Source organism: Dipodomys merriami, unplaced genomic scaffold (assembly GCF_024711535.1).
Source record: "Dipodomys merriami isolate MVZ:Mamm:240054 unplaced genomic scaffold, mDipMer1.0.p SCAF_1, whole genome shotgun sequence".
NCBI classification, from domain to species: domain Eukaryota; kingdom Metazoa; phylum Chordata; class Mammalia; order Rodentia; family Heteromyidae; genus Dipodomys; species Dipodomys merriami.
Genome location: NW_027202270.1, coordinates 11,675,196 through 11,701,656, shown reverse-complemented (window position 1 = coordinate 11,701,656; position 26,461 = coordinate 11,675,196). Strand labels below are relative to the sequence as shown.

At 37.9% G+C, this 26,461-nt stretch overlaps 1 protein-coding gene across 3 annotated transcripts in view; it reads right to left on the bottom strand.

Annotated features, from left to right (window-relative positions):
• The window catches only part of Dock10 (dedicator of cytokinesis 10), a 204,911-nt gene extending 179,984 nt beyond the window's left edge, over positions 1–24,927 (bottom strand). For all 3 annotated transcript variants that reach the window (XM_070015913.1, XM_070015915.1, XM_070015920.1), the window contains exon 1: positions 24,739–24,927. In XM_070015913.1, the coding sequence (XP_069872014.1) occupies positions 24,739–24,900 (162 nt within the window). In that variant the 5' untranslated portion in view covers positions 24,901–24,927. The remainder of the gene's footprint in view (positions 1–24,738) is intronic.
• Between the last annotated feature and the right edge of the window lie 1,534 nt (positions 24,928–26,461).

Below are 26,461 nucleotides of genomic sequence, written 5' to 3'. Positions count from 1 at the left end.
TGTCTCTCCTTCTGACTCTAGTTCATGTGATGTATCACATCAACAGCATCAGCATGTGCCTCTGGGGATATAACTGGGGACTCCATACTCAATTTCAACTCCTTCAATCTCTCATCTGCATGACTATATTCTATTGTTTTCTCCTCCCCCTTTTTTGGTGCTGGTACTGGGCTTGAACTCAGGAACAGCACCAAAAATATATTTCTTTTTCAAATAGCACTTGGTACTGGTCCCTGAGTTTCTTTGGCTTAGGGCTAGTGCTCTACCACTTGAGCCACAGCTCTACTTTTTGAGTAGTTAATGGTAGATAAAAGTCACATACCTTTCCACCTGGGCTGCATTGGAACCGAGATCCTCAGATCTCAGCCTCCTGAATGGATAGGATTACAGGCATGAGCCATGTGTGCCTGGTTATATTTTGTTTTAATCATCTTTCCCATTGCAGCAATTTCTCCTTCTAATGCCAGATCTGACCATGTCTTCCCAAATTCAGAAGCCTTGAACAGCATCACCTCTTGTCAGTGTAAGTGCTTACCTATGGTGTTCCAGAGATTCCCAATGTGCCAATCAGGATGACAAATAAGAGACAGCATCCACCAAACTTGAAGATGGGATTGAACATGAAGTCAAACTAGTCTTCCCAATCACAGAAACTCCTCAGCCATGTACACTGCCATCACACAATATGAAATTCACAAGAGATACATTGTATGCATCATTTCCCATATTTACTTTTGCACAAAGCATTTTCTTCCAGAATTGTTAATGGGAAGTAGATCATGCAACTGGCATCCAGCATGGCTGAAACTATTTTAAATGACTTAGCAAGAAAGGATGATGGCAGCCTCTTCTCCAGAGTGGAGAGCAACTGCAATTGTTTAGTGAGAAAATCAGATGTGTTGGTGCTAAAAACAGGCTTCTGGGCAAGGTTTCTTGCTCTAATTCTATTACTTTGTGAGCACCAAACTGTCCAACCCTCTCCATGACCACTTATCACAGCAATATGATGTGTGTGCACATAAGCTAGAGAAATACTTAAGTGATTTTCTTGAACTAGGCAGAAGGAAACATCTATGTAAGTCTGTGGCTTTAGGTTTCTTGGATCTCTGTAAAGCCTCAGCTTAATAGGATGAGCTGTGGACAAATTTTCATTTTTTTGTTTAATAAGTATTAAATAAATACTATAGTCAGTATTAGAAAGAGTTAATGGCCCAGTTTTGGCAAAAATAGAGAGCATCTAAGTCCACTCTCCACTATACTCTTGTGCTATCACTGATCTTATTTGTAAACCAACTTCTGCAAGTATTCGTTGCTTTTGATGCATTAGTCACATCTTCTCCCCCTACTTCAGCATTACATGGCTGATCATTAAGCGTAAGGTGTTTATGATCATATTCTCTTTTTCATTGTTTGACAGTCAAGAAAGCACAGACTGACTTGCATTTATTCTTATTTAATTATACCTGTGGAAATCTTTCTGAATTAGGAGGCAGAGTATACATTACTGGGAAGTTAACATATAATACTGAGTCCAGCATTTCAACTAACATCAAAATCATTTTCTACTCATATCAGCTAAAGGAAGTGTAAGGTGTTGTAAGCAGTGTAGTTATTACTGGTCCCCTGAAATTGGAACACTAAATTAAAGGGAAACTCTAATAAAAATTAATTTAAAAAATGAAAATCAGGAAGCCCAGGGCTCACCTTGGTCTTACCCTTGTACTTTTATTCTTAAATTATTTTAAAGTATATGAATTCATTGCCAGCATTTAAAATTTGGGATTTTTTTTAATCCGATGGCTCTTGTTACTAAGTTGTCTTGAAATATTCATGATTTGAACATATTGATCTCATCTTGAGACATGCACTCTAATGCCCAAGCTGAGTAGTGACCATTAACCCTGTAGATAGGCCTTAGAGTCACATTTAAAATTATTACTATTGGAATGAAAATTATGAATCTAGTCTAAACTTCCCTTGAATCCTCCATCAAACAACAGATCTAAGATTTTCATTAGATATGTCTGCAGTTAATCTAAATCTATGACAAATCAATAATAACCTTCATGGGGATTTTCCACATGACAATAATGTATCAATATTTTAAATGAGATAATATAATTATGTTTCTTTTTTCTAGTGATCTGGATATAATATCCCATCCTTGAATGTATGAACCAGGGGATGTATCATGTATTATTTAAGCCATAGAAAGCCTAGGACACTACTTTCTTCATCAACACGAAACAATAGCAACTATCTTAACACAGAGTTGGCTTATGTAAGAAGTCAGTATGATGACTAATGACATGGTTCAATGTCTCTGTGTGAGAAAGATAAGAAGATGGTATCCAGCAAAGCTTCTGAGAAGTGACGAGAAGATATTTGCTAGTACAGAAGGCAGCACTTTACAAGAGATAATTTTATGTTAGTGAAAAAATTTTATGCTACTCAAGATATAATGAAGCAATTTATTCACAAACACAAAATGATCCTCACATATATCCTTAGAAAGGGCATACGTTAGAGTAAACAACTTAGCACTTGAGTAGCTCACTTTCCTGACTCAATAAAGTAGGGTTTATAAATAAACTGGATGATACTTGGTGCTACAACTGTATTAGGTTATGAAGTCATAGCTATGAAACATGATCAAATGGTTTTCTTCTCATCTTAGAAACTTGAGGGAGATGATTTTTTCTTCACTCAGAACCTTCGTCTTGGAAAAAAGATGTGAGTCATTGATGGAAAACTACAAGAATGAAGGGGATTATTTCCAGATATACTATGGTTGCATTTTTTCAGATACATTTTGAAAAAAATAGTTATACCTCATAATGTCTAACAACTATAAAATTATGTAGGCATTTTTCCTCATCTCACATAATCCATTTCTAATTATCTTTTTTGAGACAATCACTGATCATCAAGGCCACCCAGGCCCACCTCATGGTTTCCAAGCTGGGAACAGCAGAGGCTAGGCAGTGAATCCCACACTGAAGCACCTAACTGGTGTTCCAGGCAAGTGTCTTTCCAGCCTCCTTCTCACCACTAAGCCATACAACTTCAAATTAGGACTAAAATCACAATAGAACGCCAAGATTTGGACTCTATGACAAATGGTTACAATGTAGAATTGCTGTCTCAATCGTCAGTTGGGGTGAATAGAAAATTCCATTCTTTGCCAGGGAAAAAAATGGGTGAAAATGTACATAATCACAAAATCTGCAAAGAATGTCTGTGAGAATCAGAATTGTGCCTAAGTTTTCTTAAACTGTGAGAGACAAGTAGTTGGAAAATGCTGAGTTACTGCAACTACAAGATTGGATATTTTAATTTTAATAACAATGACACTTGTAGCAGCAGCAACAATGTTTTAAGGGAGATGAGAAGGGGGAAAAGCTAGAGCATTATGCAATGCATTTGTGACATTCTGACATTCTCCACGGTAGGTTTGTTATGGCTTAAATAGGAAATGTCCTCCAGAAGTGCATATGCTGATGGCTTGTCTTCCCAACTGGTGGAAATTTCCTGGGAGATAGTGAAAACTTTAAGAAGCAAGGCCAAACTGGATGAAGGAGATCAGATGCCTTCCTTTCTCTTTCTGCTTTCTAGTCCCCATGAGATAAGCAGGTCTTTTCCATGCCTTTCCCTCATGATGTTCTGTTTTACCAGGGGCTTGAAAGCAGCAAAGTTAACCCTGACAGTAACCTCTGAAACTACCTGCCAAAATAAATCTTTCCTTTACATTGCTTCATTTATAGATTTGTCACAGTAACAAAAAGGCAAAGACAGGATCAAGCCCATTTTCCTCTATTGTTTTTATATGACATGAACAATAAATAATTACAGTGCAGTAACATTTTTATCCCACTTCGTATAAGATTTTATAAGGTGAACTTTACATGTAGGGAACATAGGCCACTCCTACCACATTTAACTCAGGAGACAACTATTAGGCTCAGCTATTTGGTCCATATGTATTTCTTCTTTTTCTAAATGCTACGTGTTCAAAATGCCTGGGAAGCAAGGAACAGTATGTGAATAATTGTTAGGTTATAATATAATATTCACCTCCATTGATAAAGAAAAGTTGAACAGAGAGATGTGTGTATGTGTGTGTGTATGTGTTTTTTGAGAGAGAGAAAGAGAGAGAGAGAGAGAGAGAGAGAGAGAGAGAGAGAGAGAGAGAGAGAGAGAGAGAGAGAGAGAGAGAGAGAGAGAGACAGACAGAGTTATGGCATCCAACCAGATGAGCCTTAAAGATACAAAGACCATTTGTCCTTAATTCATCAAACTTTGAAAATTTGCTCTGAAATTCATTTTTAAAAGAAGAAATTAAAAACAATATTTTTTTTGCTAGTACTAGGGCTTGAACTCAGAACCTTACCATCTTATTTGGTATTTTTTTCTCAAGACTAGTGCTGTATCACTTGAGCCACAGCTCCACTTCTGGCTTTTTTGATGATTAATTTGAGGCAAGCCTGGCTTAGCTTTGAATCTTGATCTCAGTCTCCTGAGCAGCAAGTATTACAGGTGTGAGCCACAGGTACCTCATTGCAATTTTTTTAATGTGGCCTGATCTTCAAAAAACAAACTGTGCAGCAACCACTTGACACCCCAAACATTTTACTGGGGCTTAAGGGAGCCTAGGAAACATAGAGCCAACAATAAGATCATTGTTTTCCATGAACTAAAGTCATGCTCTTTAAAATCTGCTAAGAAAAGGTTATTATTGGTCTTGAATTATCAACAAAAGAAAGTTAAAATTTTCCCATTTGGCCACATGTCCTCACAAACAGACCATCTTTTCTTTCTCTTCTCTCATTAGCCACTGTACTTCCTGAAGCACAGTTGAATGAATTCATACTTCAAGGATATAAGATTAGGAGAAAGAACAATCTGGAATGGCTAAGGGTAGAGATATAGGGGAACCCACAGTACATACAATATGCTGTTCATCTATGGATGTTGACAGCAAAAATGTTTTATTACATCAGATAAAAGATTAAGTGCTCTGATAGCAGGCTTGAACTCTTCTAACTCAACTTGTTGCTTGCAAAATTTTCGATTTTGCTTGCAAAATAATGATTATTAGGGTTTGTTTTACAACACAATTAAAAATATTCCTTCAATGTTTTAAAAGTAGGCAATACTTGATGCTCAGTTAAATGTGCATTGACGTCATAGTATATACAAAGGTTTTGTGATCTAAATTTCATATTAGCTCACAGCACAGTGCCCAGCATGTAGGAAACATTAAGTGAATGTTTGTTGATTGAATGTTCAACAACAAGGCATCTTAGACACCTTTCTAAGGTGAAGATAATTATCTTTCCTGCCCTCATTTGAGTCTGATTCTAGACCTTCTTAGATGGATTCAGGTCTCCCTTTTTCCTCTGCTGAAACTTCCTGGCACTTGTTTTGTGCTTCTATGTGGAAATTACCTCTTCTTTTTGTTCTGTTGCTCTGCATTGTTTTAGATACACTTCTAGTTGTATAATTATCTATATGTCCTTTAGACTTTGTTTCAGAAGTTGAATATAGCAGGTGCTCTGTAATTATTAAGAATTTAACTGGTTTCTCTAAAACTCACTTTATCATGTATTTACAGTTGAAGGCTAAAACAATTTCTTGAGAATTTATTTGATAATACTTCAAGAAGGTGTGAACTGTGTTAATTTATGCACACAGGGTCAGAGATATTTCATAAAAAGTCTTCCATCTTTTTCTTCTTACAAGATTATTTGTTGGGAAATAAATTTTATTTCAACCATGTGTCTTACATATAAAAAAGAACTTTTCAAAGAGCAATGTTTAAGCGCCAAATGAAATTTGGAATGCATTATTAATATGCTCTTGTGGTTTGCAGTGAATGTAATTATTACCTATGGTAGAAATGAACTAATTGATTAACATTACCCCATAAAACACAAGTGGGCACAATATTCTCTCTGATGCCTTTGGGTATTCAACAAACAATTTCAAGTGTTCCACAATACATCATCTACGCTCAGCCTTCTCTTTTCCTCCAAATTGTTTTGTAAACCATTCTGTGGGGCCTACATTTTCCTGAACCTAACAGTTATATAGGTACTTTATAAGTATGGATGGCTGATTCTCTCCCTCAGGCTCAGGCCTCTATCTTTGCCCTACTCAACTATAAAGAGGAAACCACACTTGATAACACATGCTGCTTTGAATAGCTGCTTTGAATACAGAAAACACACATCACCAATTCTTCCTGCACTATTAACATTTACATATGCCTGGATTATCTACTTGAACTATAGATGCCTAAATAGAATTCTTAGAGGAAAAAAAAAGAGGAGGGGGATTTTTTTTAAAAAAACTTCTATTATCTAGAAATTTTGTTTTATCCTTCCTTTTAATAAGTGAAGTTTTAAACTGTTAACATAGTTATTTACGACATTTATACATTGACCACGCAGTATCCCTGAGACAGAGGAGAATAATTCTCATTTTAAGGGTGAAGGAAAATGCTAAGTGTGACAAACTGTGGGCTATATAACTAGTTTCCTTGGAACTAAGTCTTAACATTTGCTGGGTTTATAGCTAATTATATTTTACTGGGGCTGTGAACAAACATGTATTAACCCATCAGTGCCACTTAACTCTTTGCCCCATAAGCAGATACTCACATTTACAAAAAAAGAAGTAGAAGCTCCCATTTAACCATTATCAATGATGGAAGAGACAGAAGTTGCCCACATCTTTGGAAAAGCACTTAGGTCTAAATATTGTTGTAACCAATTAATGTAACAAATGGGATGAGCCTGTCCACCAGGCATAGAATATTGGGACCAAATAGACACCATTCTGTCTTCCTCCCAGTCTTATCTAGGGTTGAGAAGTACATGTTCATATAGATCTATGAACTCCATGTTAAATAAATATTCCCATTTTTGCTCTGTAGCTTGATTGAGTAGGGCATGTTCCCAAACTGTATTTTATAATGAGGTATTAGAGGTTGCTATTCTACTTGGTGATTAGGCCAGAAAGTATTTTTGTGACTGTAAAAGGCCTCTTTACCAAATTACAGTAGGAAATTAAACACGGAAGTGGCTCTGAGCATATCTGAGTCATATGCTGTCATACAAATTCATTTTGTGAAAAAAGAACCTACATCCATGTGGGCATAAATAATAGTTATTGTAAGGATTTGAGAGACTATGGAAGTGGTTAGAAAAAAATGACACAATTGTTTTCACTTTTTACTCTATTGGTAGTTGTGTTTTTACACAATATATTCTCCTTCATAGAAGTACAGAAAAATCTAGAAAAGAAAACAAACAGGCTTTATTCTGTCTTGGCTTGCTACACTTTCACAGATACTGTTTTCTGGTAGCAAGTTGACTTTGTATTTTGGGGAATCACTGGATGAGGTCTGAATTGAGGCATGCAAATCTGAATTTTTGAATGGGAAGTCAGATAAACACCATGGAAACAACACAATATTAAATTAGGGCCATTATTATGCACATAAAAGGCAGCATGTGCTATGAAATCAAGCATATATAGAAAAAATGTCATGGAGAAAACTAATAAAAATGTGGTTAGGATTTTTACTGACTGAAGTAATTCCTCCATGGTATTTTTAAATAAATACCAAAATAACCTCTGGGAAATAAATATGGTTCGAGCTTTTGATGTATAAATGCACAGAGAATATGAAGCAGCACAGCTTGATCCAAGGCAGAGCAGGTGCTGGAGCGAAGTTAGTTGGTGTCTGCTAGAAAGTGTTTTGCTTAGGAAGGCAAGGAAGCTAGCCTCAACTCCAGACAGCATTGTTTCACACATCTATAAGTCAGAACAACAGTCTATAAGCCCATCACGTCAGCCCCTGAACATGTGATACCATCTGATCTCCTTTGTTTACTGATTTGCTACAGATCACTCAAATTTAGAGCCAAAGGAATGAAATGGATTCATGAAATCTTTAAACCTCAATCCATCAGCATTCTTCAACAATGTAAGAGAAACTTTGATTGAAGATGGCAGCCATCATTAAAGAAGAGACATATCGAAATAAAAATCAGAGTGGAGGAATAATCCAAGCTGAATTGTGACACTGTGTTAGCGAGGTACAAGCACATCCTGATTGGACTATGTCTTTACAACAGCAACCTTTAACAACCATGGGTCCTATGTTTTCACACCACATTCCATTCCTTGCTCAGTGAGCATTATTACTCCTTACCTGCATTTCTCTTTGTCCTTATCTGTCTCTTGTTTACTCCATGAGTTTCCTAATGAATAGTCTACAAGATTTATTGTACCAATAACCAAAATTCTGAAATTGAAATCTCTTTGTATAACTGCTTAGAAAAATAAAGAAATATAAAAACATTCTAATTTCCTTTATTGATAGAAAACTAAGGAATAGTCATGCATACCAGAATGGCCTCTCGGAACAAAACCAAAACAATAAACAGATTATTTTTTTTTTTTTTTTGTCGGTCATGGGGTTTGAACTCTGGGCCTGGGCGCTGTCCCTCAGCTCTTCAGCTCAAGGCGAGCGCTCTACCACTTGAGCTACAGCGCCACTTCCGGTTTTCTGGTGGTTTTATGGAGATAGGAGTCTCACGGTCTCTCCTGCCCGGGCTGGCTTTGAACCGCGATCCTTCAGATCTCAGCCTCCTGAGTAGCTAGGATTACAGGCGTGAGCCACCAGCGCCCGGCTAACAGATTATTTTTATACTTATACAAGTCACTACTTTTTAATATCTGTCATGCAGGAAAATAGAAGCTATCCTCATCTTGCAGATGAAAAAGAGGCATAAGTCTTAGAATAATCAAGCATTCTGCTAAGTGTGTTTCCATACTGTCAATATGGATCACCAACAGCATTGTGTGAAATCACTTCCATGCCAAAAATCAAGTAACAAGTTCAGGGACTTCAGGACATTAACCCCGAATCCCATATTTCTCATACAGTACAAGAATACTGCTATTTATTACATGATTTTGTAATTGTATCATCCTACTTTTGTATCAGCGCTTTGGGATTCATATTTCTGTAAAACAACAGATGTGCATATCTATTCCCAAAACACGTGTGTGTGTGTGTGTATAATATGTATGTGTATATATATATGTATGTGTGTATATATACATTATATATATTACACACACACACACACCCCATTTAATCTGAAGTGTCAACAATCTTCTCATTGTTTCTGTCATGGGACCAGAGGGTTCTCCACAGCTGCCTTCTGTAACTATACTGTATCTGTCTCACTAGTTTACTATATAGATTAATGTCAACTCATTATCTTTATACTGAATCCTTAAAGAAATGCCAAGGGACTGGTTTGGAACAGGCATATCTTATTCCTAGGAAGACAAAATTGGCTTTCATCCTCAAATGGATTTACTCCTCTAAGACAATTACAAAGTGGATAGGATCTGCTCTACAATTGAAATTATTATTATTATTATTACACTCCATAGATATCATCTATAGAGTTTCAATTAAATTTGTACACAGAAGATGGGCATGGTGGTCTGGGCCTACAATCGTAGCTGCATAGGAGGTGACCTAGGCAAAAATGTTAGCTATATTACATACCCAAAACAGGCATGCTGATGTCCTAAGGTTAATCCTCAGTACTGACCTAAATGAAAATAACATTGTGCCGACTTTGAACCCCAGCCTACCATCTCTGGATTAGAGGATCATGGGCCTCTCTAGTCTGGGAATTGAATAACTATCTTTGTTTGGTCACTTTCATAAAAGCCACATGTATATCGATTTTCTTCCTTGGTCCTGCAGTTTATAATCCCAGATTCCTAACACTTTCTTATTCTACAGAAGCTAATACAGAAATTGTGAATTTTTAAGAAAGAACCAGATACCTCATGATTCCAGACACTGAGCTGAAGAAACCTTTAGTCAGCAGAGACATGCAGTGTGGTAGAGTACCCTGGGAAATGAATATGCAGTCAGACTAGGGAAGTGGAGAGGAAGTAGGGAGAAATAAAGAGGTGAGTGTAGCCAGACTGTAGACTAGGAGACATGATAGGGGGCAAGGGGAAGACGGGCATGTGTACACAGTAGTAGGAGCAACAGGTGGGCCTGGCCAGACTGCAGGGAAGGTAATATGACAGGTATGAGTTGGCCAGGGCCTTTACTGGAGCTGTTCTTGCCTCTATATCAATCATTAATTAATAATTAATTAGTATCAATTACCTTGTTTTATTTGTTAATTTGACCTTTTCTTTCTTCAGAAGAATGTTTGAAGGCCAAGAGAAAAATCCTAACGTTTGAATTCAAGACCCTCCTATTAAAGGATATCCTGTTTCTTCTTAGAATGCATGATTTGAACAAATTAAATGAGTTTGCATTGCTATGTCTACTTTTCTTTAAACTAAAGATACAACCATCTAAGGGAAGATAAGAGCACTGGCAACTGTTAAGTCCAGGAGAATCCTGGACTGCACACAGCTCTGCAGCATTTGGAGGGAGGGTGATGTGGTGTCCCCATGCAGCAGCTCTGGTTTCAAATAGCAGTTCAATTTCTCCCCCAGATGAGGACTGTAGATCCGTTCAGTAAGTCTTGTGCTATAACACACTGTTAAAACCTGCTTTTGTTGAGGGGCATGGACTCCTTCCTTGGGCCCACAAATTAACTCTAATAGGAGAAAAAGCTGGTGCTCCAGTCTCCATTTGACATCTTGTTCTGAACTATTCTCTCTTGCAGTCACTCTATTGCCATCTTAAAATTCTAGAAAGATCTGATCACCTGCCCGGAGTCAATAACTTCCTTCTCTTAACTAGGCTGTTCCCTTTAAATGATAAAAATGATAATAACTTTTCTAAAAAAAATGTCTTCCAACACAATGACTGGAATCACCAGAACAATCACCAGAACATAACTGGGCCTTGGATGGTTTACCCATCTCTCTTACTCTCCATCCTAATTCTCTATACTTAACCCAAGAAAATGGCATACAGGGCAGGAGGTAGATTACAATGCTACATTTCTTCTTTCCAGAGGTACTGCTGCATATAATAAATGTCCTTGATATGCTCTTCATCATGTCTCTTTATTTGAATACACAACTTAAGTGGCCTGACCTGACATGTGGAACTCGTGCAGTTTAGATCTGGGCTCCAAAACTCTGATTTCAAGATCTGCAGATCCAATTCAGAAACACAAGCTACACATAGCAAGTTAGTGCTCAGGATGGGGTTAGTGCTATACAGGAATTAATTTTTTTTTTTTTTTACTAATTTTGAACCTTGACAACAACTATTCTATAAAGTTTCTGGAAAATACTTTACTCTTGAATCTTGTTCAGCATGTGCACTTACCCTTTCGGCTATAAATTTTATAAAATATAAATATCAAGCAAAATTTGTGACAAAAATGTAGCATCCAAATAGAAACATATTACTGGATTTTGAAGACATGGTGTAAATGAAAGAATGAGAAACAGCTGAATAATTTTTATACCAATTTCATATCCAAATGGCATTATTTTGAATATACTGAATAAAATATAGTATTAATTTTAACTTCATGCATTTTTTCATTTTCAAAAATATAGCTCCCATTCTAGAACACTATGTCCTGCCTTGTGGGAACCAACTGCTGGGCCAGAACCAGAGCCAGGGCAACCTCACCACCCTGTCTTATGGGAATCTGCCTCCTTTGGGCCCATATTTGGATGCGAGAACCCCATATCTTGCCTGGCAGAAAGCAGCCACCAGTCCACAACTTGGATGGGGAAAACCTCCCTGCCCACCTTTTGGGAACCCAACTCCCTCAGGCCTGAATTCCAGCCAGGATGCTAGACTGCCATGCCTAGCATAGAAGGAACCCATCACCAGGCTCAAGCCTGGGCCAGGCCACTCGATTTCCCCGCTCCACCACATGGGAATACACCACAGAGTCCTAACATCTGGCCAGGATCCATGACACTGTTTGCATCACCCTGTGCTGAAAGCTGCCAAACACAAAGTCTGACAGGGATCCATCGAGTGAACCACATCCTACCACCACGGAACTTAATACATAAACTGAACATCCCCCATAGTCCCTGAACCGAATGAAGTCAATCTCATACTCATTCTAAAACCACATAGGAATCTGATGAATGAAGTCAATATCATACTCATTCTAAAACCAGGTAGAAATCTGATGAAAAAAAGGGACAATAGACCAATCTCTCTAGTAAACACAGATACAAAACTCTTCAATAAAATCTACCCAACAGAATCCGGAAACTAATAATAAAAATCACATTATAATCAAGTAGACTTCATCCTAGAGAGGCAAAGCTGCTTTGACATACGTAAATAAAGAAATATAATTCATCACATAGACAGAGTCATAGACAATAACTATATGATCATCTCAATAGACTAAGAAAAAGCCTTCGACAAAATCTAGCATCCATTCATGTAAACAGCTCGGGAGAAGCTAGGAATAGAAGGAACATATCTCAAAATAATAAAGTCTCTATATGAAAGACCAATAGCTAACATCAAATTGAATGGTGAAAAACTAAAACCATTTCCTCTAAAATCAGGAGCAAGTCAAGCATGTCCACTCTCTCCACTCCTACTTAATATAGCTCTGGAATTCCTGGCCAGAGCAAGAAGGCAAGAAAAAAGACACATAAGAAGTTAAATGATCTCTATTCCTAGATGACATGATCATATATCTAAAGAACCCAAAAGATCCCGCCCCTAATGTCCTTGAGTTGATTAATAACTTTGGCAAATTAACCAACAAAAATCAGTAGTTTTCTGTATACCACGAACATACAATCAGATAGGGAAATAAAAAAAGATACCATTTGCGGGTCGGGGAAGGTGGCTCAGTGGTAGAGCGCTTGCCTTGCATGCTTGAGGCCCTGGGTTCGATTCCTCAGCACCACATAAGCAAAAAGAAAAAAGCCAGAAGTGGCACTGTGGCTCAAGTGGTAGAGAGCTAGCCTTGAGCTGAAGAGTTGAGGGACAGTGCCCAGGCCAAGAGTTCAGGTCCCACGACCAGACCCCCCCCCAAAAAAAGATACCATTTGCAATAGCTTAAATCTATCTATCTATCTATCTATCTATCTATCTATCTATCTATCTATCTATCTATCTATCTATCTATCTATCTATCTATCTATCTATCTATCTATCTGGGAAAACCTAACCAAAGAAACAAAAAAACCTTTATAGTGAAAACAATGAAGAAAGATGTCAAAGATGACATCAGGAAATAGAAAATCCTTCCATGTTCATGGATCAGTAGAATTCATACTGTGAAATACTGTTTGTCATTCTGACAAAAATGATCTACAAATTTAATGCAATCCCCATAAAAATCCTAATGAAGTTCTTTACCAATATAGAGAAAACAAAAATTCATATGGAACAACAAAAGACCTTGCTGGAATAGACAAGGCAATTCTAGGCAAACAAAGCAATGTGGGTGGCTTCAAAATCCCATACTACAAGCTCTACTAGAGAGCTATTATAACAAAATCAGCTTGGTATTGGTGCAAAAACAGACCTGAAGATCAATTGAACAGAGTAGAAGACATGGAAATACAACCACATACTACAGTTTTCTGATATTGGATAAGGGAGCCAATGACATTCAGTGGGGAAAAAATATCCTGTTCAATAGCTGGTGTTAGGAAAACTGGGCATCCATAAGTAGAAAGCTAAAAAGGATCCATAATTGTCACCATGCACTAATATCAATGAATTCAAACTGGATCAAAAACATCACCATCAGACCCAATACTTTGAAAATGATGCAAAAGAGAGTAGGAGAAAGATTAGAGCTTATAGGTATAGATAGAAACTTCTTGAAAAGAGACCTAGTGAACCACAGATAGAGAGATTTGACAAGTGGGACTACATTGAAAGTTTCTGCACAGTTAAGCACATATTACCAAGCTAGAAAGATGGCCAACAGACTGGGAAAAGATCTGTACAGTAACACATCAGACAAAAGTCTAATATCCCAAATATACAAGGAGCTCAAGAAACTAATCCCCATCCCCCATCCCACCTCCACCCCTGCAAGCTAATAAACTAATCATTACATGGGAAAGGGAGCTAAGGAGAGATTTCTCATATGAAGAGGTAAGACTGGCAAAGAAACACATGAGGAAATGCTCATCATCCCTGGTCAGAAAGGAAATGCAAATCAGAACATCTCTGAGATTCCACCTCACCCCAGTAAGATCAGTCAACTGTGAATTCAAACAACAAATGTTGGGGGGGATGAGAGAAAAGGGAACCCTATTGCACTGCTGGTGGAAATGTAAATAAATACAACCACTTTGGAGGTTCCTCAAAAACTGAGCACAGATCTTCCCTACAACGTAGACATATCACTTCTGAGCATCAGACCCAGAATATCACAATCAAGGATACCATAAAGACACTTGCACATTCATGTTCATTGCTGCACTATTCACAAGAGCCAAATTATGAAAGCAGTCCAGATGCCCTACAGTAGAGGAGGGGATCCAAAAATTGTGGTATCTTGACACAACGGAATTTTATACAGCCATAAGAAAGAATAATATGTCTTTTGCAGGGAAATGGATGAACCTAGAACAAAGCATGTTAAGTGAGGTAAGCCATACTCAGAGAGACAAAAGGCACATGTTTTCACTCCTGTATGGGAGCTAGATTTAAAATAACTCTGGATATGATAAATTATATAGGAACACACACACACACACACACACACACACACACACACACACACACACACACACACAGGCACAGTGAAACCAAGAGTCTACTCTTAGGAGAGAATCACAAAGGTGCAATGCCTATATGCATCTGATCATATAAAATAATATTTATTGAAATTAACTCCAAGAAATGGAAACAAGCGTCTTATTTATCTGTCTTTGAGAAGGTAAGGGGGGGCCCAGAAATGGAGGGAAAATGGTGAACAAATGCAGCAGTGGTACTCACTATGTTGATAATGAACTTTCAAATTTGCAAGTGGGGATGGGAGGAGAAAACTGTGAGAAGAGCTGTACGAAGAGAAATGTCCTTATTAGCTGATGTCCTCCCTCTGCACATCACCTTTGTAATAACAGTAAAAGTAAAAAATGGTTCCTAAAAGATTTAAATTGCATATGCAGAACTGACTAGAAAATACCTGGCTATACTAACTTGGAGAGCTACTGGTTAGGGATACTAGTAGCATTCTTACTTTCTCCATCTAAAAGCAGAATTGAAGATAATCTGTGGGTCACTCAAAGGAGTCTCAGGAAGTGTATGAGAGCAAAATGCTGTTGGTGACACCAGGCACCAATGACAAAGATGTCAACAATGTATCAAATGAATCTACATTATTTTGATCTCTTACTTTATGCATTCATGACCCAAACCATTTCATGAATTCATTCATTCATACATCAAACCTTTCCTTGAATTCTGATTTGTAAAAGGTTTCAAGTTCTGGAATTTTGAATTCTTTAGTGTCTTAGTGATTATAAACTGGTTATAAAAATATCTACTCACATCAGAACACAGTAAAATGGTTTTAAAATTACAAATGAGGTACAGCTTTGCTTGTCGCTGTATTAATAATATCCATTGTTCCCATGAATTTTAAAATACTTGCTCTCTCACCTGATGTTCTACTTCTCTTTTTACTGTGATAATGTCATTACATTTTAAGCATTTCTTTTGCAATCTCGTGTATTCTTTGTTTCTTAGAACATCTAAATCTGGAATAATTTGAAAACTAAAATAATGCAATATGCACCTGATAAATGATGAAAGGCAAGGCTATTGGTGAATAACACTGCAGAGAAACTCAAGCAACCTCTTGTATTAATCATTAAATAATCTCCACAGGTGAATAAACTATTCAATGATTGTTACAGTGTTCTAGTAAGTAAGCTAACCTTGTACTCTTAGTCCTTCAGAGTCCAGGAAGCACAAATTTTAAATTTCATTTTTAGGAGTTCAATTCGTTTTTCTTCTAAAATCAAATGACCTTTAAGGCAAATGACCTTTGTGTACTTAATTTCATCAAGGAATAAAAGTCATGCAAGTTGAAACTTGATGAGTTTCTAATCATTCTCTGTACATTATTGTAGATGCTTTACTTATATTCAACTATTGAATCTGTAAAATAGCCCTATGAGATCATATGGTAGACAGAAAAATGCTCCTACCAATGAGTACCTCTCCATTCCCCAGAGCTGTGAATATGTCCTGTAGACAGCAAGGAGAAATGAAGGCTGCTGGAATCAAGGTCACTGACCTGGAGTTAGAGATTTCAGATGAGCCAGGTAAGTCTGGTATCATTTCAAAGTTCCAGTAAACAGAAAAGGGAGGTTAGGAGGGTGGGGTTTATTTGAAGGGACCACAGTACTGACTTGGAAGGTAGAGAGGGGCCGCACACTAAGTGCTCAGACAGGGTCTACAAGCTGGACAAGACTGGCATAGATTCTTCACTGAAATCTTCCGAAAGAACCGTGCTCTGACAACTTCAGCCCATGAGATCAGTTTGGGGATCCGATTTCTGCTTCAGAAATATGAGATAATAAATGTGTATTATTTTAGCTGTAATATAATCTATGTGTTGCTTTAAAGTATCTTGTGGAAATGTGTTCTGTCAACAATAGGAAACTAATACAGATAGGCATCTTTCATTATTCCAGTTTTACATACAGGGATTACAATGCACTGAGAATCTGATTAATTGACCCAGAGATCACACAGCCAGTCAATGCTTTGGTGAGAGAGGTAGGGCCATGAACTTTGTCCCTTAACCTACAGCAAAGCAATGAAAACTAGGACTGACCTATGGTATTATCTCATGTGGTTTCTTAGTATAACAGATTCTTCTCTTTCTGCTTAGCATCCTTTCCTTCTCCAGATCTCAGTTCTATTTCAACTTCCTTCGGAAGCTCCTTCTCTGACTACTTTGATGAAGCTGGAAGTTCCAAGGATACACTCTTAAAGTAAATGCAACTTTCACAGAAGTACCTTTCAATATGACAACTTCATATCAGTTTGAGTTCTACCTCAGTCACCAATCGGAAAGCTTCATGAGAGCAGGACAGTTACTGTCTGCTGCCCACTTCCCTCAGTCACTGCTAAACGCAAGGCGCAGCGGCTTCTGAGTTCTCTACTGAATTTTTCATGGTTCGCCAATCTACCTGTGACAAATTCACTAGTACATTTTGGATTTGTTAGACATGATCTTATAAAAATATAAAATATGTTCAGCAGGACAAGGGGTTTTTTGGGCTCAAAGTTTTGGAGGTTACAGTTAGGGGTTGGTTGAGATACAGCTTTTGGGCCTGTCAACGGGACACATCGTTGTGGAAATATATAGTGAATCTCACCACATGGCAGCAAGGAAACAAAACAGGAAGACTGGTGGAAAATGGGGTCTCAACCTTCTATGTAGGTACAGCTAAATAATCCAATTTCCTCTCCCTAGGACCTACCTATTAGAGGGCCACCACCTTCCAAGAGTTTCACAGGACAGGGAACAAGCTTTTAAGATATGAGGTTTGGGGAGACATTCTAGATCAAAGCATGAATTTCCCAAATCCTAAGCTTTAGCCAGCAACCTAAGCAAATCAGAACTATGGATAAAATCTGAGATGATAAAAAATGACTTTTCAGAAAACCTGTATTGAAGAAATACCACAATCACATAAAAGGCTCATTCCCAATTTTAGAACTTGATATTCAGAAGAAGGAAAGATAAAGGATAAAGACTTGAGAACTAAGCCTAAAACCTACTCATACAGAAAGGAACAACAACAACAACATAAAACAGACCTCCCTCAGTATATTTTAAACACAATGTAATTACAATTATAAGGGACTTTTTTATTATCAGTGATATCTAACCCTATAGCCATTGCTTCTATTTAGTAATATAATCTTTATAATCTTTAAACATGGCTTCTTGTAAAGCATTTGTATCCAATAAGGTATAATATTTTGCATATTTTTTATCTACTCATTTATATCTATATCTATCTATGTATAGTTGCATTTGTATGTTGGAGTTGATTTACATTTCTGTATAGCGTCCCCTCCCCACACAGATATTTGAATTTCTACTTCTCTTTGTCATTATGTTGAATTTTAAACACATTTTCTTTGTTGTTTATGATTTCCAGAATTAGAAATATTCAAGATTATTTGGATAAACTGACACCAGATATTTATTGGAGTTTTGTAAATCCGAGCTTCAAAGATTTGTGTTGCTAATTACTGTTTCCAATTACATGCAATTAATCCTTCTACTGTAGAGAAGATGCAACTCATTTGTCTAAGTTTCTATGGATTTATAGGATCCAGATGAAAATTAGTTCGCATGGAAAAATAACCACATTGGAGCATCCATCTTTTCCAGAGTGAAATTAGAACATCAAGATTCACAGAGGTTAGCAGTTATCCAAAAAGATGATCCTAACCAAAACATGTGACGAGCCCCTTTGATGAAGTTTTATTACAATTAGAATATTTATTCTACAGATAAGAAGAGAGATTATGTCCTTTGAAGCAGTTTCCACAGTGGGTCCCTCTCTGGTCATGATTTTATACACTAGACATGGGCAAAAATTATTTGCTCCACAGATACAGAATTATTATTGTTATAAATAATCATTTCCTTCATGTAGCATCGGACTTTTTATAAAGATCATTGGGCTTATCTATTTCCTCTTTTAATTGTTAATAATTCATTTTTCTTTGATGGTGCTGTGATTTGAATGTAAGGTCTTGTACTTGCTAGGTGGGTGTTCTACAGCTGATCCACACTTCCGGCTACAACACAAATATTTAAGGCGCCTGAGGAAGACAGATCATTGTACTTACCTCTAAGAAGGAAGATCCACATGGGAATTAGGTGAAGGGCTAAAAATAATTCAAGTCAAATCTTGGTAATAGTTTCATGGGCCTCTCTCTGACATTTGACTTTTTGAAAACACTCATCATACCATGCATGATGAATGTAGAACAAGCCTTACTGATAATGGCTTCCTCATTGTGCTGAGTGAGTTATTCAGTGGAAAGTTAACTCCCAGAGGCCCAGCAGACTACAGTGGATCTCTGGTAGGAACAAACGTTGCCTGCTGATTTGCAAGTCTCCATCATGCTACAATACTAATAAGTTTACATTTTGATTCTACAGAAATAAATATTTTGTTGCTTCCAACAAAATTCAGAAATGACCCTGCATTTTTAGTCACCCTACCTTTTAAGTGACAGATGAGACTCTGATATTAGGTTTTCTGACTCCAAAGGTAGAATATATTACTCAAACATGAGGCACCTGGGAGAAAAATACAGGGTTCTGTGAGTCTGGCCTATAGCAAAAGTACATTCTAGAAGTTCAAATAAATAAACAGGCTTCTTTTATTTTTGAGAACATATCATTTACCAGACAGGAGTTGTTTACTTTCATTTTGTTTTATGAAAACTTGAAAATTGTGAAAAATCATACTTGTTTCATGTGAAAAAATCATACAATTTGACCGCCTATACCATATAATTTATTAGGAAATTCTAGAGTCCCAGAGGATGACTTGTAAATGCATGTCTTGGGGCAGCAACTCAAATTCTCTTGCTCTGAAATGTTGTCACCTGTCACACTTTGGACTTAGAAATTTCACCTTTCAGACTCATCACAAGTTTAGATGGCTTTTATTTCCCTCTATATTTCATCAAATGAAAGACATATTTGGCTTGTGATAGGCACTATGGTCTCTACTATTTCAATCACCTTAAAATGCTCATGTGTTTCAACTTTTTCTGTCACTTTCAAGTTGAGATCTGTGAGGCTGTTGAGTGAGTTTGTCATATAGCTAGTATTAAGAGCAGCATGTTTGGCAATTCATTTTCCTACTCTTCTAATGGCACCACTACAGTCCAAAGTGTAATCAAAGAAATACTTTAGTGGAGAAGAAAAACCTTGACCACCAAACCAACTTCTGGGGTTGTTGATACATAAGTAAGATGAGACATAACTGGAAAATTGATCACATGCATTAAGTTAGACTATGTCTTGAACATGCAGTAAATTAAACAATGTCATAGAAAAAATATTCAAAAAAGGGGAGGAGGAGGTAGAAGAATTCATGTAAACGATTTCTGTTAATTCTCCAACTAGAGAAACTTCTGCATGGGAGGTAAATTAGGACTTTGAAGGAATGTATTCAATTTTTCCCAGATCACCTTGAGTGCAATCATGATAGCTTCAGATGACACAATTCACATGTCCCTTATATATGCCAAATGCATAAAGCATTTCATTTTGATTAGTAAGGTTCTCCATTTTAGATCACAGAGCTAAACTACAACCATGCCAACTCTAAACTTATTAATAAGCTATGAAAGACTTAGATCCTGGTCTACTGAAATGAGACTTTCTGACACATATTTCCACCATGGTGTCTTGAGAACCAAACCTTCCAACATGGAAACTTCTGTTTATATCTACCTTCCTAAAATCCCTAACTACCTCACTGAAGAGTTAGAGAAGCTGGGATCCTGCTAACCCAGCTGCAGGAGAAGCAGAATGGCTTGACACAGTGACTTGTGCAGCCATCCCTAGAGACATAAGGAAGCACATGAAGGGAACTGTAGCCTAGAAAGGCCAGGGCAGGAACTGAGAGCCTACCTCAATAACCAACCAAAAACGGACCTGGAGGCAGGGCCCAAGTGGTTAGAGCACCTGCCTGGAAAACAACAGGCTCTGAGTTCAATCCCCAGGACCTCAAAAAGGTTAAGAAAACATCTTTATCCATGAGTTTTTTTCATATTCATATTCACTATATAAAATTTTCAAGAACTCAACAGATTCTCATGTAAAAGACCTTGTGCTGGCCACTGCTACAACAGAAAAACAGAACAGTTCTCCTGTCTTTTTAGCTATCAACAACAACAAAAAAACCTGCATGAATAGGAAGACAAAGAAGCAAATAAAGTTCATTGAAATAACTGAAGAAAGCCAGGAGTCAGTGACTCATACCTGTAATCCTAGCTGCTCAGGAGGCTGAGATCTGAGGACTGGGTTCAAAGCCAGCCCAGGCAGGAAACTCTGTGAGACTTTTATTTCCAATAAACCACTTAGAAAACCAGACGTGGTGCTGTGGCTCAGGTGGTAGAATGCTAGCCTTAAGCTGAAGAGCTGAGGGACAGCGCTCAAGCCTAGAGTTCAAGCCCCACAACTAACCAAAAAAAAAAAAAAAACAAAAAACAAAAAACTGAAGATACATTAGAAAGCAATACAAGAGTAACTGTTGAATGGATTTTCACAGACTATAAATATTAGGGATTCAAAGAGAGAGTGATTGTTTATTCACTCATCAATCATGTGTTGGTAATTTACATTGGTGCTTACTTTGCTCCTTGAGACTCTTGGCTCCTATTTCCAACTGCATATTTAACATCTCCATGAATAGATAAATGAAACGAAGCATTGAGATAGCAAACTTAGATTTCCTTTACAAAGCTTGTTTCTGTCTTCCCATCTCCAGGATAACTTGGTATTTTTGGACGGCAAGGCCAAAACCAACACAGTCAACCTTTACTCTTCCCCTCCCCCCATGCTTCATATTTAACTCACAAGCAGAGCCTACGGGTTCTACTTTTGAAATATGTTCAGAATCTAACCACTGCTTACAACCCTGTGTAAAATGGAATGTCTTTTGCTGGGGTCATTTCAACAGCATCGTAATGAGAGTCACTTTCATGATGCTCCTGCTTTCTGTAGTCATAGACCCCGATCCACTCTAAAGTCACGAATGCTTACCTAAGGGAGCACCTGCTATTCACCAGGAGCTAGCTAAGCCCTTTCCCATTCTGAAGTTAGGCTAGGCACTGACACTCTCTGTGTTCTATGAATTAAGAAGCCAAGATACAAAACCAGAATCATTTGTCAAAAGAACGCAGCTCCTGAGTGGCAGATAGAAGACCAAAACTTGAAATAAGATCTTACTGCCCTTGTGCCAACTAACCTCTGTGTCTCCTGTGTCAACAGCTCCCTTCCCCACTCAGAAAAAGCCATGATTTTGTGACAGTAGGTGAGGCCTGACACGATCTGTGTCCCAGGACCTCCCTAAGCTCTCCTCGTGCTAAAGTCTTCTTGCTTACTTTGTCCAGACTTCCTGCCTATCCCTCGGTCAGTCGAGATTGCTGCTTAAATCCAGGCCTTTCACCTGGCTTTGTCCTTCTACTTAAGACATGCATTTCCTCACTGCACGTGATATGGCTCATTCCCTAACCTCCTCTAACTTTCCTCAAATGTCAGAATGCCCCGGGTTCACCCTGGTGATGCCCTTCTAATCTATTCAGGTGTTGATCTAAGAACTTGACACATATTTCCTCACATCCACAGAAGTTGTCTTCCCTTTGCAGATGATGAAAGGAGATGTAAAATAAGAAGCACGCTTGAGGTCACATAGCAAATCCCTAGAGAAGTCAGGATTGCAACCTAGACATTCTGGTTTGAGTCTGTGACCTTAATCCTTCCCCATTTCAAATGAATATACAAAATTTGGTGATGAGTGACAAGAAGGTAAAAGGGGAAAACAAGGTTTGTCCAGGCCAGAGTAAGGATGTGATTAGCATACACAAAGACACCAGGATGAAGAAGAAGGGAGATTGAGTGCTTGAAATATCATCTTCCAAAGCTAAGCTGTGTCTCTCCTAGCGCCATCCAAGACGCCCCTCCATCAAACTCACCCAGCGCTGCTTCCAAAATTGCCAGTCTAGACCCTAGGTGTGATCTTTTGGACCTGAATTTCAAGGATCTGCCAGAAGAAGAATGTCCAGCTGATTTTGAAACACATGAAGATTTTAAAACACCATGTTGGAAGATAGAAAACGTGTCAACTTCCATTGACTGCCCTAAGAAACCATTTCCATAGCACACTAAGAAAATGTGCTCTCGCTGTAATACTTAGCCCGTCCTGGCAGGCTGAGGTTTTTCTTCACTGGTGCCTTCTGAGTATCTGGAGTCATGCTTATGGACATGTTGAATGTGTGAGTTGTGGAGTTTACCAGAGGAAAATTTCAAGGTGCACAATGACTCTGTGAGAGCATGTTTTCCTGATCACATCTTAGTTTACCAGTTTTATTACTGTTTCCTTTGAGGTGTAAAGAGAGTGAGAAGCACTGGAGCTTTGGAGATTATTAAGCTAGGTGTGACTTGTGCTGCGATTTAGCAGTGATGTGATGTCAAGGTACTCTACCATTCTGAAACTTTGTCAGGATTGCATTTTTTGAGCAGTTGTAAATTTTCTAATTAAAATGTGAAAATTATACATCTCTATGCCACATGACATTTCCTCACATAGATACAATGCATAGCATTCAAATCAGGGTCCCACGGCTGTGTCCCTAAGAATTTATCATTTATTTGTGGTGGAACATTCCAAATTCTTTCAGCTTTTTTGAAATATATGGAGTATTATCATGATCTAGAGTAAGGTCTTCATAATCCTACCTAATGTCAATAAAGGAAATGCATAAAGCAGAAGAATCTTTGGAAAATAACGGTATTATTCATAACCTAAGTAATAATATACACAATACACACACATATATATACACACAACGTGTGATGTGTGTGTATGAATGTGCTACTGTTGTAGATAAGAGTTAGAAAACATGTGTTTTTGACCTTCAACCTATCTTAAACCCTTTTAAATTTAATTTGTATTAACTTAGTGGTAATGAGTATGAAATTCATCCTACTTAGTAGTGTCTTTTAGAGATAATCATAGCCCCAATTTCAAGAGTGATACTGCTTTTTAAAATGGAATATTGATTTGCTTAGGAAGTTATTTGATACCATGTCACTCTAATAACAGCCCAAGCAAAATGACTTTCATTTAAGAATGGTTAATGTAACAGGTATTTTTTCATTTGTTGTTTATAACAGCCTTCTTATCTGAACATGGAAATCTAAGAATAAACATGTCAGTTGTGCTAAAACCTCCTGAACTTCAACTCTCCCAAGTTTGGGAAAGTTTACATTCTAAATATGTCCTAACAAGGGGTTTCAATGACTAAGCAGAGCTGTCCTAAATCTAAAAATGAGGAAAGTCTCTATTCTATCTTACTAACAAATCAGATACACAAAGAGAAAGCACCACTATCTGTCACAATTAGAGCAAACATGTGTGTGCACGCACACACACACACAATCTAATTTGACAAGTGGCAGGTAACAGCTTTCTAATTAAAACACCATGCATTCCACAGAACTCTCACTATATTGTCTGCTAAGGGGTATAAGTTATGTCATTTTGGAAAGGCAAGAGTCAGGAGGAGAAGCTTTAAATACCTTGAAGTTAGAGATCCAACATCCCTAATCTACAAAACTTGATTGGATACATGCAACTTACAATCAAACATTCAAGGCTCTTCTTTCTAAGATTTGGAAATAAAATGTACTTCATGAAACTTCAAATTTTTCCATTTTCAACCCTGCAACAAAATGAACAACCTCCAAAAACTAGGCAGAAGATTTCTCCTAGATACATTAACTGCACATATCCATGACAGACCGAAGAGAGAAAAAATAAATCAGCAATGGTTCAGAAAGATTTTTTCCCAAACAGTACAGCAAAGTAGTAATCTCTAAGGTCCCACATATCTGGACTGAAAACTGAGCACCAACTCCCCCACTAAATTGCAACATTTCTGTAATCACAGTCCAACCAGAAGAATCGACTTTCCCGGGTATACTGTACCATTATGATCAGGGTTCTGGGTCTACTCATTTCATCGTCGCTTTCCAGAGGTACAATTTCGTGGGAAGGTTCTTGCTGGCGTCGTCTACAAATGTGTGGACAGCTCCTCTGGACCGCAGAGCGAAGAGCTTGAAACAGAACAATGCTGGCAGTGCAGCCCATCGCTGCATCCTGGAGCCTACAGAGTAACTTCTATATGGATGCTATGTTTGAAAAACAGTGGCTCCTTGTCTCTGAGAACAGCCTACACTGCAGCTGCAGCCAGCTCACCCTCCAATCACTTTCTTGAGCTCTGATCATCTGATCATGTCCAAATAGCTTGGATGCAGAGATGGGAAAGATTTGATCCACGGAAACTAAACACAGTCAACAATATCACAGCATTTGGCCCCAGTGACTATGTCTCAGTTCATTTGGAGAGCATACTTTTTTTTGTTGTTGTTCATTACAATGATTCTCTTAGATTCCTGCTTCAGAGGCTCAGATAAATACTTTCTTCCCACTCTTACACTCAAATAATAAGTTAATCTTCTTCAAATTAAACAACTGAAAACCTGACTTGTTGTGAACATGCCTTTCTAAGGCAGAAGAACAGCCTATAAAAAGTGAAAATGATTGTTTTTTTCTTTCTTTCCTTTTCTCTCTCCTTTCCTTGCTCCTTCCTTCCTTCCTTCCTTCCTTCCTTCCTTCCTTCCTTCCTCCTCTCCCTCCCTCCCTTCCTTCTTTTCTTTCTGTTTTTTTTTTTTAAATGCAAACAATTCCTGAAGGAAATTTTGCTGGATATCTTCTACTTTTCATACCTCATAAGTTCCAGAAATGAAATTGCAATGCAGCGTTTGCCAAATCCAGATGATTTATCCCAAAGTATGCACACATTCACCAAACCCGCCCCCCTTCCCCATGATTTCCTCTCACTAACAGTTAGTTGTTCTGTTCCCACACATGCAGTTCTGCAGCCTAATACATTTTTATATTTACATAGGCGACTTGCAGGGCTGAAAATATCTCTGTTGCTGAGGTCACTCAGTGTCCTCCGCCAAGCTGACCTCTTGGAGGCAGCAGCTGTAAACCATTTTAACATCCTCTCCATCAATTCAAGGCCGTGGAAAGGACTTGGAGGTCTTCGGTAGTTAAAGTCTAGTCTTCCTCGATTTCTATGAGACTAGTCACTTAAGAAGGAACTTGAGAAGATGCTTAGCAATCACGTGACCTATCTGGACCGGCCTCAAGATCTAATGGTATATTGAAAGAGGATAGGACAGTGGAGGATACTTGAACTAAAAATATCTCATGGAAAATGGATTGTGCTTACAAATGAGGGAAGTATGCAATCCCCAGGGGGGTTTTCAGTGCTGGAATCCTTCTGCCAAGCTAATTCCTTCATTGTAACAGAGTGGAAGGGAAACACACACACACACACACACACACACACACACACACACACACACACACACACACACACACTTCAATCTAATAGGGAGGGTGTCACAACATGGTGTTTGGGAAAGGCTGCTTTTTCTGTAAGGTATAGCTCTTTCCCAGCCCCAGTGAAGTCCCCTGAAGGAAACAGCTAGCCTAATACTCAATTAGGCACTGATTGTTCAGGAATTTGTCACACTATTGCTTCATTGTGAGACTCTTATCTCTACTTAATCACCCAAAAGCCAAAAGCAGAGATGTGGTTCAAGCTGGAAACTGTGAGCCTTGAGGAAAAACAAACAAA